At 39.6% G+C, this 16,213-nt stretch overlaps 1 protein-coding gene across 1 annotated transcript; it reads left to right on the top strand.

Annotated features, from left to right (window-relative positions):
- Positions 1-2,556: 2,556 nt before the first annotated feature.
- atp2b4 (ATPase plasma membrane Ca2+ transporting 4) lies at positions 2,557-15,549 on the top strand. Its single transcript, XM_041979892.1, has 7 exons — positions 2,557-2,758; positions 8,959-9,156; positions 9,527-9,760; positions 10,366-10,491; positions 10,788-10,931; positions 12,348-12,367; positions 15,382-15,549. Exons 1-7 carry the CDS (start codon positions 2,557-2,559, stop codon positions 15,547-15,549), a joined length of 1,092 nt encoding a protein of 363 aa, XP_041835826.1.
- The last annotated feature ends 664 nt before the right edge of the window (positions 15,550-16,213 follow it).

Here is a 16,213-nt window from a genome sequence, read left to right as displayed (position 1 = left end):
CAAATTTAACATGTACTACTTTGTAAAACAACACAGTAAATTATCATTTTCAGCATGAGGCAGAACTGGTTGTTTTAACAGTTACTTACCAGTTCACTTGGAGTTGAAAAACTGGATGCCATCTCAGCTCCTAAATAAGTCTTGTGGACGGTGGAGAAGAAAGTGGGCTGCTGTGTGAATTGTGGGTGGGAGGGGTGCGGAGTATTGCTCATTACTGCCACTGTGGTGATTTGTGGAGGTGATGGAGTTGTGTTTTTTTATTACTGCCACCTGGTGTTGGAAAGAATCGCCTTGGATATTATAAATTTTGCCTTTAAACATCTGCAGCTCATTCAAAACGCTGCTGCAAGAGTTTTAACCAGGACTAAGAGATCTGAACACATCACACCAGTGTTGAAATCTTTACACTGGCTTCTAGTCAGTCACAGACTAGATTTTAAAACCCTTCAGATTGTTTACAAATCCCAGAATGGTTTAGGCCCAGAATACATCTGTGATATGTTCAGAGAATATAATCCTAGCAGAGCTCTTAGATCCAAAGACTCTGGTCAACTAGTCCAGACCAGAGTCCAGACTAAACATGGAGAAGCAGCATTTAGCTGTTATGCTGCAAACAAGTGGAACAAACTGCCAGAGGAGATTAAATTTTCACCAAATGTAGACATCTTTAAATCCAGGTTAAAAACATTTTTCTCATGCACCTATGCATGAAATCTGCACGTAAACTTTTTAAGTTATCCTGCTTTTAATGATTTAAATGTAATTTATTATTTTATTGTGAATATGTGTTGATGTCTTTTATTTATAAATATTTGTAATGCCTTTGTTTTATGTAAAGCACTTTGAATTGTCCTGTACATGAAATGTGCTATACAAAGAAACTGCCTTACCTAAAGAGAACTTGATTATCACACTGTAATAATCCTAATTACAGTTGTGATTCTCTTAAATCGGTCTACGTTACTTAGGAGACGTTGTTAGTTAGTAACTGAAATCCCAATCGTCCCCATTCTTTTGACTTGCACAGAGAGGTAAGTACACGCAATTGTTTCTCTTAGTGAAATTATTAATATTTTAACTATAAAAACTTGTAAACGTCATCTAACATGTCGTAAGATGTTGTTTAACTGTAACCAAAGTAAAATCAGCCCAAGAACAATCGAAATTTATTACTATTTTAACGGGATGAACACCAACGTGAGCCGGGAGTAAGTGGTTTAGCTTCATCATGCCAGCAGAGATCAACCGTTGGTGTCCCTCGGTGAAATTCTTCATTTACTAACTATAGATACCTGCAGACATAATCAAAGACATCTTAACGTGTTTTTGAACTGTAAATGAAGTAAAATCAGCCCAAATATAATCGAAATGAATTACAGTTATAACCATATAAACAATTTTATTTTAACAGTTTTAAACTGCCCCCCCACCTCGCAAAGGAGTGAGTACAAGTTATTTTTTGAATTGGAAATCCGTTTTTTTTTTTTTTTTCGTTTTTTTCCCAGGATGTTAGTGATCTGAAACTGTGCAATTCACACCACTTGACTGCAGGAAACCTCTGTTAACATGTTAGCTGGAGTCTCCATGTCTCGGTGTCGTGAATTGGTGCTATATCACACACACCAGGTTCACATACTTGTGTAAAACCCTCTGATAAGTTCCTTTAGAAGAAATCATTTTTCTCTGTGTCTTAAATGAATTTTGAAGCACAATTTCACATGCTCCAGTTAAATATCATCTGACATGATTATAGTGCAAACAGCAGAAAAGGCTACAGTTAGTGTGCGACAGTCATAAAATAATAAAAAAAAAATAAAGCTAAAGGGTAAACTAGAAGCACTCAAATAACGCAGACCTCCGTTAAGTTGTAATTTATATTTATTTAATTTTCTTTCTCATTTCCTCATGATTGAGGGCATTATTTTTTGAGTTAGAAGCTCTTATGGTAAAATTATCCCTACAAATGCTGCTGAATACATGACCTAAAGGTTGAAACAAATTTGAAAAAAGTTCTACATTTGAAATATGAACAGTAATAAATTATGAGGAGGATAAAAGTCTTTTTATTTTACGAGGAGCACAGCGGCCCCTAACTTGATATGATAAGCTAGTCTTTGAAGATTTGTTGATCTCTGCAAAAGAACAAATAAAAAACTCAAAACAGCCAGTTCTTTTGTTAATGCAAGTCTGAAAAGGTGGCTTAGACATCTGTATTTATTTGAAAATTTCCAATTAAATCATTTTAATTGTTTTAATCACTTTCCAAATTAACAAAATATTCACAGCATGTTTTTTTTTTTTTTAGACACCTGACCCCAGCATCAGTAGCACTGCTTCTAGCAGTGTGTTTTTGTGTGTGTGCATTTCTATGTCCAGATCACTAATTGCTTAAAAAAAAAAAAAAAAGTAGAGGACAGTCTTTGATGTGCTCTTACATGATCTTCACAGATGAAGAACCAGTGGTTATCTTGAGTGTGCATGTACAGCTTTTCCAGCACTGTTGGTTTAATTATTGTATCTAATCTTAGTTTGATTTGTATGTGCTAGACGACCAACATGGCCAACAGTACAGGGGACCATCCTCCAGGAAATTGGCTTCCTGAAGGTAACCATGACGGGGACTTTGGATTGACCATGGAGGACCTGAGGGCTCTCATAGAGCTACGAAGTGCTGAGGCTGTCAACAAGGTCCGGGATGATTATGGAGAAGTGCAGGGCATATGTCGCCGTCGCCGCCTGAAGACATCACCAGTAGAGGGTAAGATTCACCATTTGTACCAAACCAAACTGTTGTAATTTCTAACAAGACTTAATAATCAAAACCAAATACACAGCCACGCCATAATAAGTCAACTTCAATAATATGACCGGAGGGGTATTGCACGAAACCAAGATAAGGGATTAAGCCGGGATATGTTGGTTATCCTGGCTGAATTTAGCCCTAAGTCAGTTGCATGAAAGCAGCTCAAACTAATCCCGGCCAAGTTACTGTGGTGATTTATCCGCTGCAGCTAGCCTGCACCAGACCAGGCTAACTGCTCAGGCTAAGATTAATCCTAGCGAGTCACCTGCATGTCCAACGTCAATTCTGTGAGGAATTAATGTGTTTTACAGCATGTCCATGGTCTTCCTAAGTATGGCGCGTCATTTTAATCATCCAGTATTAAAATATTACATGTCACTGTACATTTAATCGAAATCTGTTCGTAATCGCAACAGCCTTTTTATATGGATTCGAGTTGTAGTATTATTATTCTATTCTATTCTACAGTCATTTAGCAGATGCTTTTATCCAAAGCGACTTACATTTGAGAGTAAGAACAACACAAGCATGAATTCAAACAAGATGGGACGTCATAATTAAGTGTTAGTCAGACCGCTTTTGAGTCCAGTTGGACCCAGGTGCTGTCGTGTAGTGCTAGTACAGTGCATATAATTTTTTTTTTTGTTTGTTTGTTTTTTTTTTAGTCATTTAATTTAAATACAGGATCACGATTTCATCACACAATATCAACTTGGTCATAAGTGCATGATTTCATCAGGCCAAGTGTTATATTGCTATGCTAATGAAGACTGCTCGTCAAATTGCTGTCAGAGGTTTATGTGTTTTATTGCAGTAATTGAGATTACAAAACACAGCTGATGAGGTTTCAAAGGTGTTTTCAATTTAATCTGTGACGAGGACAATGTAGAATATATAGGTCCAACTCCCCTTCACCTGTTCCCTCTTCATAATGGCTTGCCCTTTTTTGGAGGATGTGCTGGACGAGGAAGCCCGCATCCTCAGAAGAGCATTCAGACGGGAAAGAGTCTTCAGGGACAGGTCAGATCCCCTGGCCTCTGGAGATGACTATTTAATTGAAAGATACAGATTTTCGGGTGATGGACTAAGATATTTATGTAGGCTGCTGAGTCCAAAAATACAGCACCAGACAGCGCGAAGCCATGCCCTCACTGTACCACAGATGATCTGTGTCACATTGAGATGGCTTGCGAGTGGGAGCTTCCTTTATTCTGTTGGGGATGCAGAGAACCTCAATAAAGGAACCATTTGCCGGACAATCAGATGCGTTGGCTGGCGCTGAAATCATTCAGCAATATATTCATCACCTTCCCTGGCCACAGAAGACCCCTCTACATCAAGGAGGAGTTTTACAAGATTGCAGGTAACCTCAATTTTAATGTGCACCCATTAGTTTCTAAGTATATCTGTCACAGTTGGATACTCACTATTTTTTGTTACAGCTTTCCCTAACATCATTGGGGCAGTGGATTGCACACACATAAGAATCAGACGCCCCTCAGGTGAACATGAGGGAGATTACATTAACAGGAAATCCTTCCACAGCATCAATGTTCAGGTAAGAGTGATTTGTGGTTATGACCTACATGAATCTGTTCTGTGCATTTAATGACCTTAATAGGCTACAACTAAATATTTCAGATGATCTGTGATGCTGACTGCCTTGTGAGCAATTTAGAGGCAAAGTGGCCTGGCTCAGTGCATGACTCTAGAGTCTTTCGGGCTAGTCCAATTTATGAGAGACTTTCACAAGGTAGCCCACACATTTGTACTGTAAGCACCTTGGACATTGTGTGTGTAACTCTGTTTTCTAAATTATATTTTGTATTATCAGGTGAATTCTCTGGTGTGCTGCTGGGAGATAAAGGATACGCCTGTGAGTCATTCCTCTTGACTCCCCTTGCAGATCCCCAAACCCCACCACAGCAGGCCTACAACCATGCACACACCAAGACAAGGGCTCGAATAGAGATGACCTTCGGCCTTCTGAAATCTCGGTTTCAGTGCCTGCACCACCTGAGGATTTCCCCGGACAGAGCCTGTGATGTTATTGCTGCATGTGTAGTACTGCATAACATTGCAGGCCTAAGAAAGGAGAGACCCCCCCCCCCCCGAGTGGCTGTTGATGTTGACTGGGAAAATGCTCCCATCTTCCCGGACAACATTAATGGCAGACTTGTCAGGGAGCAATATATTGCAAGTTTCTTCACTTAATTTTTGGATTTAGCCCCTTTATTTAATAAAAGAGCTTTTCCTGTGTGAGCATTTTGTTTAGCACTGGTGGTTCTTTGAAATTCTTTTACATTCATGAAAAGAGGAGAGACACCAATGTTCTAGTTTTTTTTTTTTTTAATTTTTTTTTTTTTTTTTATTAAGCAGTCATTGGTCTTGGTTGCTTGGATCCTACGACAGCAAAAGTAACAAGGATTAAAACACTGTATTGCAGATATGGTTACTGTGTGCACTGAAACACTCACTTCTCTTTCTAGTTTCTGGATTTCCAGGTCCAGTTTTCGTGTCTGGCGTTTAATCTCTAGATCCAGCTCTATTTCTTGGAGCTTTCTCTTTTTGAGTCTGATTTTAACATCTGCCAGCTCTGTCTCTCCAGGTGCTTTGCATAAAGTGTTCTGACAGTTTGTGAGGTCTGTAAAAGAAATGTCAATTAGCACAGCAGGATTTGTGCATAACGTAGATGTACTTTAGCCAATACTCACAATGTTACCAGGCCGCTTAGGAGACTGTGCAGCATCCGGGTCCTGTTACACATTTTCTATTAGCACCACATCACTGACTTCATATCCTTCATGGAATAAATAAGCAGGCCAATCCCATAAAACTGACATGCCTCAAACCTTCTGGACTCCACTGACACAGCCTCCTCATCTGCAGATGTGCATTCTGCAGCTGCAGATGTGCCTTCCCCCTGCCGTATACATGCAGCGAGAGAACTTGGATTAAGATTTCACAGAACATACCAAGCCTGTGATTTGGAGACACTGTACTAACCGGATCATCCTCTGGTGGCTCCAAAAGTGTAATTGTGTTCCCAGACACTGCAAGGTTATCCAAAGTCAGACACTATATTATATTTGATTGTGGTCCATGTGCAGAATTGCAGTACGTGATGTACCTTGTATGAAGCGGACAGTTTCTGTGGCTGGGACAGAGTCAGTTATTGTCCCTCCCTGGATCCCCTCCATCACTGGCCTCCCTTTATTTAAATGGAGTGCCAGTTCCTCTGCTGGAGTCACATCCTGGCTTGGTGGGACGCCCCCTGTGCCAGTTTATAGGCCTTTTTTTTAACTGCTACAATCATACAGACATTGAACATGTCAGCAGACACCTCATCTATTCACCTCATTTGTTCATGGTTATCTACTTTGGAGTCGCTTACCAGCCTGCAAAATGTTCTTATATTTAATTTTTTCTTGCTGCCAGGTCCTTTTATGGCCTGACAGGTTTGTCCTTTATGAAGGACAGAAAGATAAAATAGATAAAAACGTTACATGAGGAAAATAGATTAAATGACACATTGTGGATAATTGTTTGCACCTAATCATACTCTACATTTCCTGAGTAACATGCACCTGCTTGTCACTCTTAAAGTATACAACAGTTAGTGGATTTGAAAAGTAACTCCTTTAATTGTAGCCTAATTATGACAGTTCCAGTGGAGCACTGTTTACTAATTGTACAGTTTTTGACCACTTACCGCATTGAGCCGGTCGGCTATTGTCTGCCAGGCTTTCTCGCGTTCTTTACTTATGGCATTGGTATTGCCTTTTTTCCTTATAATATCCTTAACTTCGTCAGAGAACTCCGTCAGGAGCTGTTGTTCAGCGGCCGTGACGTAGGACGCGCGACTTTTATCCATTTCCCCATCGATGATTCTGTGAGCGATCGCGAGGTCTGCTTCAGTATGCCGTGCACACGCACTTATCCCAACTATCTTCACCTGGCTTAACCTAGCCGCACCTTCTCATCCTGGCTCAGCAAACGTGCAACCAATTAAGCCAGGATAGGCCGCGCAAGCTAGGTCAAGCTGGGCTTGCTTAATCATCCTGGATTTCTTTATTCTGGTTTCGTGCAATACCCCTCAGGTGAAAGGTCAACAACTTCAACCACCATGTTATGGCAATAAAGCAGTTTTGCAGATCTTGTGCTGTTTTTGTTTTCTGGTTGGAAATGGTGCCACCAGAAAACTGCTGAGTTGCTTTTGTTCAGCTTCTTTCGCCCCTGAAAATGATTAAGATGAAACAAATTTTTTTCTTTTTCTGTTTTTTAATTCTAAATTGGTCGTGTGGTTTAAAAAAAGTGCAGGTATGTTTGATGGCATTTGCTCCATGATGGACAGATGCTAGGGCAGGGGTGTCCTCGAGGGCCACAATCCTGCAGGTTTTCGATGTGTCCCTGCTTCAAGACCACCTGACTCAAATTAATGAGTAATTGTGCAAAACTTAATTGGCTGTTGGATCCATTTCATTTGAGTCAGGTGTGCTGAAGCAGGAAACATTGAAACCTGCAGGACAGCGGCACTCGAGGACCAACTTTGGACAGCCCTGTGCTAGGGCATCATTGATTTTGACATTTGTAGAGGCTCACAGAAGGTTCCAGAACGCAAGCATTATGTGTGTGTTTGTCATTCTTTCATTCATTCTACACTTATGATAGATGTTCATTTGCAATACAGTGGTCCCTCATTAATGGTGGGAGTTACGTTCTATAAATAACCCACAATATGCGAAATCCACGAAGTAGTCAGCAGTAGTTACAATTATTATAGATGTTTTAAGGCTGTAAAACCCCTCACTACACACTTTATACACTTTTCTCAGATAGGCATTAACATTTTTACACCTTTCTCTCTTGTTTAAACACCCTCAAAGTCCAATATTACAGAATGAAACTGCAGGACGCGGAACACAATGCACTGTAAAAAAAAAAAAAAAAAAAATATCAGCTTATCAGCTAAATAACACCACACTGTTTGGTTTTAATAACAGAACTCAGTATAAACCGTTTATTGAGCAAATGAGACTTAAAGGACTTCTGCTGTGGCTTCCTATTACATAGAAATCAGATCAAAATAGTTCAATTTGATCTGGTAGGGGTATAATGTTAGGGGGAACACTGATAGTCTTTTTCTGAAGATTAGTTATGGAAATTGGGGGCTGTCTTATAATCAGGGTTTGGAAATGTAAGTGTTTACAACAGCCAGCAATCATTCTGACTTATGCAGCATTTTTGTTTAGGTATGCTAGTGCTACCTAAGCTGCTATCCTTAGTTATCTGTAGTTAGAATTAGTTATCATTAGTTATTCTTAGTTATTAATTAATGCAACTGAACTGCAACATCTCAACACAAATGAAGGCTGCACATTTAAGTCCAAATTTTAACAAAACATGTTATCATACCTTGAATCATGATTGCTCATGCTCTAGCAGGGGTTCTTTTTCAGTACTTTACCCCTTTTGGAATATTTTTTTCCCAGTTTTGTACCCTGGACCGGATCAGGGCAAACCCCTTGTTAAGAAAAAAATTACATGGGAAATACTTCAATAGTAATGTTTTGTTCTTTCATGTCATTTTTTTTTATTATTATGAATTACTCAAAGTTTTCATTACCTGGTGTTGTATTTATCTCATGTACCTCCTGTGTAGTTCATATTACTCTTCCCATTTCTGAATGACAGCTCTAGATAGCCAGGAAAGGTTAATGCTTTCATTGTGCTGGAAGATGTTGATTTAAAAAAATTGTATTATATTACAACATTGTATTATTATCAGCTTGACTTGTTTTCTGTTTTTTGATTTCATTATTTTGTAGAGGGTAGCAAAGATTAGTTACAGTCAAAGGAGGAGCCAGTAGCAGACATCCGAATCAGTCATGGACATTGATAATAGTTATTTAGCTCAGCTAAAGAAAGATAACTTTACAAGAATTTTGTGGCATCTGGTTCTTTGTTATTGACGGTAGGGTTGGGCGATCAAATTTTAATCTCAATTACGATATGGGTTTTCAATGATCATAAAAAATGAAATGATACAAAATTCCCTGTTGCAGTTTTTCAGGTTACTTTGTACTGCTGGGACAGGCTGACGCTGACAGTTTCTTGCTCGGATGGTGACGTTAACGTCTTGTTTGTTTCTGCAGGTCTGCCTGGTAACCCTGTTGATTTAGAGAAACATCGTACAGCATTTGGAATGAACTTCATCCCCCCAAAGAAGCCCAAGATGTTCCTGCAGCTGGTGTGGAAAGCTCTGCAAGACGTCACACTCATTATTCTGGTAATCACTGCAGTCGTCTGGCTTGGCCTGGACGTCTACCATCCACCAGGGGACGGCAATGAAGGTCTGTTCCAGGTTTAAAGACATTTTTCATCTAAATTGGTTTTTCTTTTTATTATTTGCAAGATATCTATTATCTCATTTATTATTATTATTCAGTGTTATGATTTAATGGTGAATAAAGAGATGTTCTGATGTTAGGTTATTTAATCTAATTTTGTGTAAATGTACTTTTTAATTAGCTTTAACTTCCTATTCTAAATATCTAAGAGACTTTGATAATGAAAGATGTGTTAACTCTTCCATTTTAAACGTACAGCTTGTTCTGTTAACCTAAACAATCATTCAGGTAAACAAGGCTTCATATATCATCTGATTTTGTCCAACCACCGCCCCCCCCCCCCCCCCCCCCCCCCCCCCCCCCCCCACCCCAGCATGTGGCCACGTTGCAGGGGAGGCTGGCTGGATCGAGGGAGCAGCTATCCTGTTCGCTGTCATCATTGTGGTCCTGGTCACAGCCTTCAACGATTGGTTCAGAGAAAAGCAGTTCCGTGGGCTTCAGAGCCACATCGAACGGGAAAAAAAGTTCACTGTGATCCGCAAAGGTCAGGTGATCCAGATCCCTGTAGCAGAGATTGTGGTCGGAGACATCGCCGAGATCAAATACGGTACGGAGCACAGACACCAAACACAGGTAGCACATTTCTAAAGATGGGCTATAAACAAGCTGAAAGGAGCTCCTGTTTTCCCCTTTCTGTTCATTTTTCTTTACAGCAGAGAACAATAAAGCAGCTTTTTACCAGGTTTACATCAGTCATGTCCAACTGCTTGGTCACAGTTTGGGTTCTCCATCATGCTGTTAATGACTGATCTTTCCAGATCATTCAGCATGATGGAGATCTTTTCAATTTTGAGATTAGGAGAGAATGTTGGATTTAGGATTGTCTTTATTAAAACAATTAAAACAAAAAAAAAAAACATGCATATCCACAACAGTACGATGGGTCTTAATTAGACCTGGTGGGAAATCTTACCAGTAATTCTGAGGAAGCTGCATCTCTTTTAGCACAGTAACTGCTCTGAATTTAGTTCAAATATCAGATTATTATTTTGACCATCTTTACCAAATAGGGCAGTCGGATTGTCATTGCTTTGGCTTTAATCCATAATCAAGACTTTGAGTCGTTGGTGAAATCTGTTTGTTTCTGTTCTGAGAGATGAATGAAGCTCGAGTCGAGTAGGAGACCCTGTGACCTCTGTCCTCTGTCTGCAGGAGACCTGCTGCCTGCTAATGGGATTCTGATCCAAGGCAACGACCTGAAGATCGATGAGAGTTCTCTGACCAGAGAATCTGTCCAGGTTCGGAAGTCTCTGGAGAAGGACCCAATGTTGCTGGCTGGTAAGTGCCTGAATGTTCAGGCTGTGTTTAGCCTCAAAACTCTGATGTTACAGGTTCAAAACTTTTTTTCTTTTTTTGTATGTTTGTTTTATATATGAAGATGTGTGTGTATATTTAATCACTAAAGATAGGATGTTAATGTTGGTGAAGAACGGTGAAGAATGTAAACACAAACGAGGAATAAAATGAAATGACAAGTGATTTGTCAGTGATATAAAACCAAGAGCGACGACAGTAGTGACATTTAAAAAAAAACCCAAAAAAACAGGTTTCTAACTTTTGAAATATTTGCTTAGGGACCCATGTCATGGAAGGATCTGGCAGGATGGTGGTGTCAGCTGTCGGTCTCAACCCTCAGACTGGCATCATCTTCACCCTGCTCGGCGCCAGCGAGCAGGATGAAGAGAAGACGGTCAAGAAAAGTAAGGCACAAAAGAAAAGCTGTCACACATGTCACACAAACACAAGTCATGTTGAGGGTCATATGAGGGCTGCAAGTCTGAGGTTTGAAATGTTTATCACTCTGACAGTTTGATAGCAAGAAGAAGTTATTTATAGAATAAACTTATTAGTAAATAGTCAAAACTGAATATGAGAGAAACGTATTTGATCAAATTCTCTGAGCAATAATAACACCAAATATCTAGCTCTTAGCTTTATGTTTAGTCTTTTAAGCGTCACAGGATCCATGAGTTCATAATTCAGTTGCAGAGAAGTAGCTCAGGGCTCATGTTGATGTCAGCTCTTTAGAAAATGGTTGAAGTTTGGGGAAAAAAAGTGAAGCTGCATCTCATCTCAACTTAATCTGCCACTATGACCATGAAACGTGACATGAAAACATTTTAGTCGACGATTCACTGCTGCGCTCCCACACAGACCTAAAGGACAGAATAATAAACCAGTCAGAGCATGTCTTGGATTTTCTTCATTGTGGTCTCATTTATTTGTTGTAGTTTGTTCACTGTACTGAGCTACTGATTATATTGATATGACGCTCAATAAATATGCAGACTCTCAGGTTTAAAGTTTGGCCTCCAATCAATGAATCCAAAAACAGCAATTAAGTAAAACTAGAAAAGTCCTTTTGAGGAGAACTGCAACACAAATTTAGACTTAAACTTCACAGAAGAGCATTAAATGTCCACAGTTCTGTCAGGAATCTCCTAACTTTCCAAATTTAACAACTCCCACTTTAGGAACATGTGCACACACACACACACACACAACAGGAACGCTGTCTTTATCACAATCCACACAGTGAACAACCAAGGAGTGTGTGTGTAGTTTAGTTTTTAAGAACAATGGGAAGTTGATGTTTGAGGAACAAACCTAGCTGACCAGCATCTGTCAGACTGTTCTGATTGATCTGCGACAGCTGAACAGGACCAACAGCAGAAACTGTTGGGCATGTCAGAGAATTGGTGCAAAATAATGCTCAGCCTCCAGCTGTTGTAAAAACTCAAACTTACTGACCATCCCATTCACAACAACCCAGTCCAGTCACATATAATCACATCTGGATATGTCAGTCATAACTGTTTAATTTCTTTATTCCCTGAAAGGATGTCGGATGCTGTGTCCCAATTCAGGGTCTGCACACTTCGAAGTGCGCAGACAAAAGTTGTGTCCCAATTCAGGGTCTGCACACTTCGAAGTGCGCAGACTACGTAGGCTACAGAGTGTCCTCCGTGGTCTACACACTTCGAAGTCTGCTTAACGTTCGTGAAATGGTACAGCTTACCTAGTCTACAAGAATTTCCCATAGCAACAACACAGGATGTTGAATCACTTAAACCTCTGAAATTACTCGTAGGAAACGTCAGTAGACCCTGAACACAGAGTGGTAACACCGACAGTAAAAAAAGAAAAAAGAAAAAGAAAAACACGGTTTGAGGCTCAGTTTTCCAGCCGGTACACACTTCATTAACCCCTTAAAAGTCATCGAATATCAAATATTACTGAATTTTAATGTCACCATTTAACAAACATGCTTTAAATGTACTTGATTTTGTAACGTATATACTAAAGTGTAGTTAAAAAAAACATTTTTTTTTTAAATAAAACTTTATTTAAACATAATACGACTCTTCTGATGTTGCTGATTCGCCACCGTCCTGTGCGCAATGAATTGTGGGAGAAAAGAGGCCGTGAAGGATGCATCACCAGCAGCCTTCCTTTGAGGCCAAACGAAGTGTGGATTCAAAGGGTGGATTCGGAGGGTCCTTCCAATTCTGTGAATTGGGACAGTACTTCACGCACTACGATAACGTATGCGGCAAATCCGCACTTGGAAGTGTGCAGACATTGAATTGGGACACACCTTCTTTAGCCTGCATAGTTTGCTCACTTCGAAGTGTGCAGACCCTGAATTGGGACACACCCACAGTCATGTGTCATGGGTGTGTCCTAAGTATGTATGTATGTATGTATGTATGTATATTTTTAACATTCTCTTTCTGGATAACTGAATTCCATTACATTTATATCTCTTATTAAAAATGTTCTTGTTATCTGCATTCTGCCCAGATTTTGATCTGAAGATGAGGAAGATGCAAAGTCAGAAGACTTTTCCATTTATTAGAGTAATGCTTTAACTTCAAAATGTGTTAATTTGCCGTTGTGTTTTTTTTAATTTGTTGTTGTGTTTTTTAATTTGTTATTGTGTTTTTTAATTTGATGTTTTTTAATTTGCCGTTGTATTTTTTAATTTGTTTTGTGTTTTTTAATTTTATGTTTTTTAATTTGTTTTTGTGCTTTTTAATTTGTTATTGTGTTTTTTAATTGGCCGTTGTGTTTTTTTTTATTTGTTGTTGTGTTTTTTAATTTGTGATTGTGTTTTTTAATTTGCCGTTGTGTTTTTAAATTTGTTGTGCTTTTTAATTTGTTGTTGTGCATTTTAATTTGATGTTTTTTAATTTGTTGTGTTTTTTTTTTAATTTGCCGTTGTTTTTTAATTTGTTATTGTGTTTTTTAATTTGCCGTTGTGTTTTTAAATTTGTTGTGCTTTTTAATTTGTTATTGTGTTTTTTATATTGCTGTTGTTTTTTTATTTGTTGTTGTGTTTTTTAATTTGTTATTGTGTTTTTTAATTTGCCGTTGTGTTTTTAAATTTGTTGTTGTACTTTTTAATTTGTTGTGTTTTTTAATTTGCCATTATGTTTTTTAATTTGTCGTAGTGATTTGCACTTCAGGGCCACCGCAGCTAATTCACCTTACCGCAACACGCCTCCCTGTTACACCTCGTTAGTTAGGGTGGTGCATAAACGGTCCGGGTATCAAAGTATAATCCGTTTTTCTGACAAAACCAAAAAACGAAATAACAGAAACAGCGCCCCCTTTTCTTTTTTTCGTTTTAAACCAAAAACGGAAAAACGGTTTTTGCTTTCGGCCCAATAAAACGAAAAAACGAAAAGATCCAAATCAAATAACGGCCGAAATTTGGTTTTTGCAAATTCCTTGTTTCGTTTTTTTGTTTCTTATTCGAGATAGTGACGGCTGGCAGACCGGAAGCGGAAGGAGAGTGTTAACACTTCAGAACAAAAGTAGCGTGCAAACAGCTGGTTGTTTGCCAGAACGAGATGTTTAATCATTATTCTATCTGTGTAGGAGCCATATAAGTCGTCATGGATAGTGATCAATGGTTTTATGGATTGTTTTTTTTGGTTGCCATGGTGATGGGGGGCTCTGGCGCTGGTTTGCCAGAGAGAGGAGAGCTGGTCAGCCGTAGTTTTGTTGACCGCTTCAGTTTGTCCAGTTTGCCACGCACTCATTTGTCAAGTTGAATTACAGTTTGCCTTGTTTAATGTTCCACAACTATGTAGCCTACATTCCATTACGCATGTCATCAATCACACAATAAACCGGATCAAAGCAGCAAATCTGCGTGCCTCAATAACGAAGCTGTTAAGTGCGTTTAACTATTTTAACTTTACATAGACCACAGTAGCCTACAGACCTTCGTTGCTGTATGCTGGCACATTTATTGGCACCTCCCTCTACAACGCGTTGTGTTTTTCTTTCTGATGGATGTTAAGCATCATCTCGCCGTTTCCCACCAACGAACCCCTTTGTTGAAGCTACGAATTCACTCATCATTGCATCAATGAATAAACTCAACAGTGTACGTGTGTGTGTGAGCGCGCGTGTTTATGTGTGACAGCAGGTGTGTAGTGCATCCAGGTGGTGGGCGTGTCCAAACAAGGAGCGGCTGCAGCTTTTGACAGATTACAGCAACAGGCTGAAATCTCCGAATCTAAATGTCTGACAGTTCCTCAAACATTTTCTCTAGTCTCGTCTCCTAACTCGCGCACGCGTCTCGTCATGGGTCGTCAATGAAATAATTTCGTCATTGTTCACGAAAACAACTTTCCAGGATCTGGACCGGATCTGGTTTGCGGGTATCAAAACTACCTGACATCACAGCAAAAGTCGCTGATCTAAAATGACAAATGGATTGCGCCTTACAATACTATACACCTGATTTGCACGTTTGCCTGGAGAGAATCTGCATTATGGACATTTCAGCCAGAACGTGCAATGATGACTGGGATGAGACAGCTCTGCACGCACTATTTGAATACTACTGTAAATGTGCGGCCGCTATTTCTGCGCCTTGATTTAACACTTTTTAAAGGCAGGCGCGAGGCTGCACCCTCTGGGTGAGAGCGGAGGCAGCCATCTGCAGGAGTTCAGAGGTGTATCAGTCAGATGTTTGGTGCAGTCATTTAGTTCATTCTTAAATGTATCAATAATCAACACATCAAAGGGAAACCGTGAATCAACCTGAGTTTATATAAATGAAACTGAATATTCAACGCTTTGATCAGCGGTTATTAAATCAGACATGTATTTTGTCTTTCTATTTTTACTTTTAAACTCTGATGTTTGCAGTGCGCTCCTGACCTGGATGGAGAGCTCACCAAGCGCTCAGCTCTCCCTCCTCTACTTCCTGTGTGCCGTTCCCATCTCCAAGTCGCTCGAGACCAGCTGGTATTGAAAGCTATGTACCCCAACTTTGATCCCTTGCACCGGGACATAAATGACCAGCGTTACTCCTGATTCAGCGCTGTCATGGTTTACCTCACTGTATGGTCACAGAAGACGCACCTCATGATGTCAGACCATGTTGGCACAACACAGCAACTGCTTATCCATGTCCTGATTAACTAGCGACTTTTTTGGCTGTGCGGAGATACTTTCATCTATGGATTTTCAATTTTCCAATATTTCTCTTCCAATAATACCTCCATCTCCATCTTGCTAGTTGTGACCTTGGCGCAAGCAATCTTAGCGAATCACCCACAAACCCTGGCAAACTATTACTGTTATTTTTATCCCTCTAATTACAGCAATGTGAGGTTTTTACAATCAGTGGCTGTATCACTCTTCATGAGAGGTGTCCTTACTCTACAAGCAGAGCCTACTTTCACTGGAAGTACAGAATAACAGTGAGAACTGGGCTAAATTAGTACTGTTCTTTCCTCCTTTGTCTATATCTTGGCACACAGATGTTAACCTTTTAAATGCGTATTACTCCAGTGCTGCACAAGATCACATCATCTGAAAATAATACAACCAGTTCAGTTCAGTTGTTACTTATTAGGCAGAGGTCTGGTAGAAAAGGTTGCTGTACCATTAGGGCAGCATTCTTCTCTGCTGCTTTGATTACACTCTGAAACCTCTTCCTGTTGTCCTCAGTGCAGGCCCCGTGCTGTGATAGTTA

This window comes from Melanotaenia boesemani, chromosome 3 (genome assembly GCF_017639745.1).
Source record: "Melanotaenia boesemani isolate fMelBoe1 chromosome 3, fMelBoe1.pri, whole genome shotgun sequence".
Classification (NCBI taxonomy): Eukaryota; Metazoa; Chordata; class Actinopteri; order Atheriniformes; family Melanotaeniidae; genus Melanotaenia; species Melanotaenia boesemani.
The sequence above is the reverse complement of the archived record's forward strand: the minus strand, read 5'-3'. Positions and strand labels throughout refer to the sequence as shown.

What these genes read in the sequence shown, in the direction of transcription:
- atp2b4 (XM_041979892.1), top strand. Translation starts at nt 2,557, where the DNA reads ATGGCCAACAGTACAGGGGACCATCCTCCAGGAAATTGGCTTCCTGAA. An exon ending in ACCAGGGGACGGCAATGAAG is followed by an intron (nt 9,157 to 9,526) that starts GTCTGTTCCAGG and finishes CCCCCACCCCAG; the next exon opens with CATGTGGCCACGTTGCAGGG. An exon ending in TAAAAAAAGAAAAAAGAAAA is followed by an intron (nt 12,368 to 15,381) that starts AGAAAAACACGG and finishes TGATGTTTGCAG; the next exon opens with TGCGCTCCTGACCTGGATGG.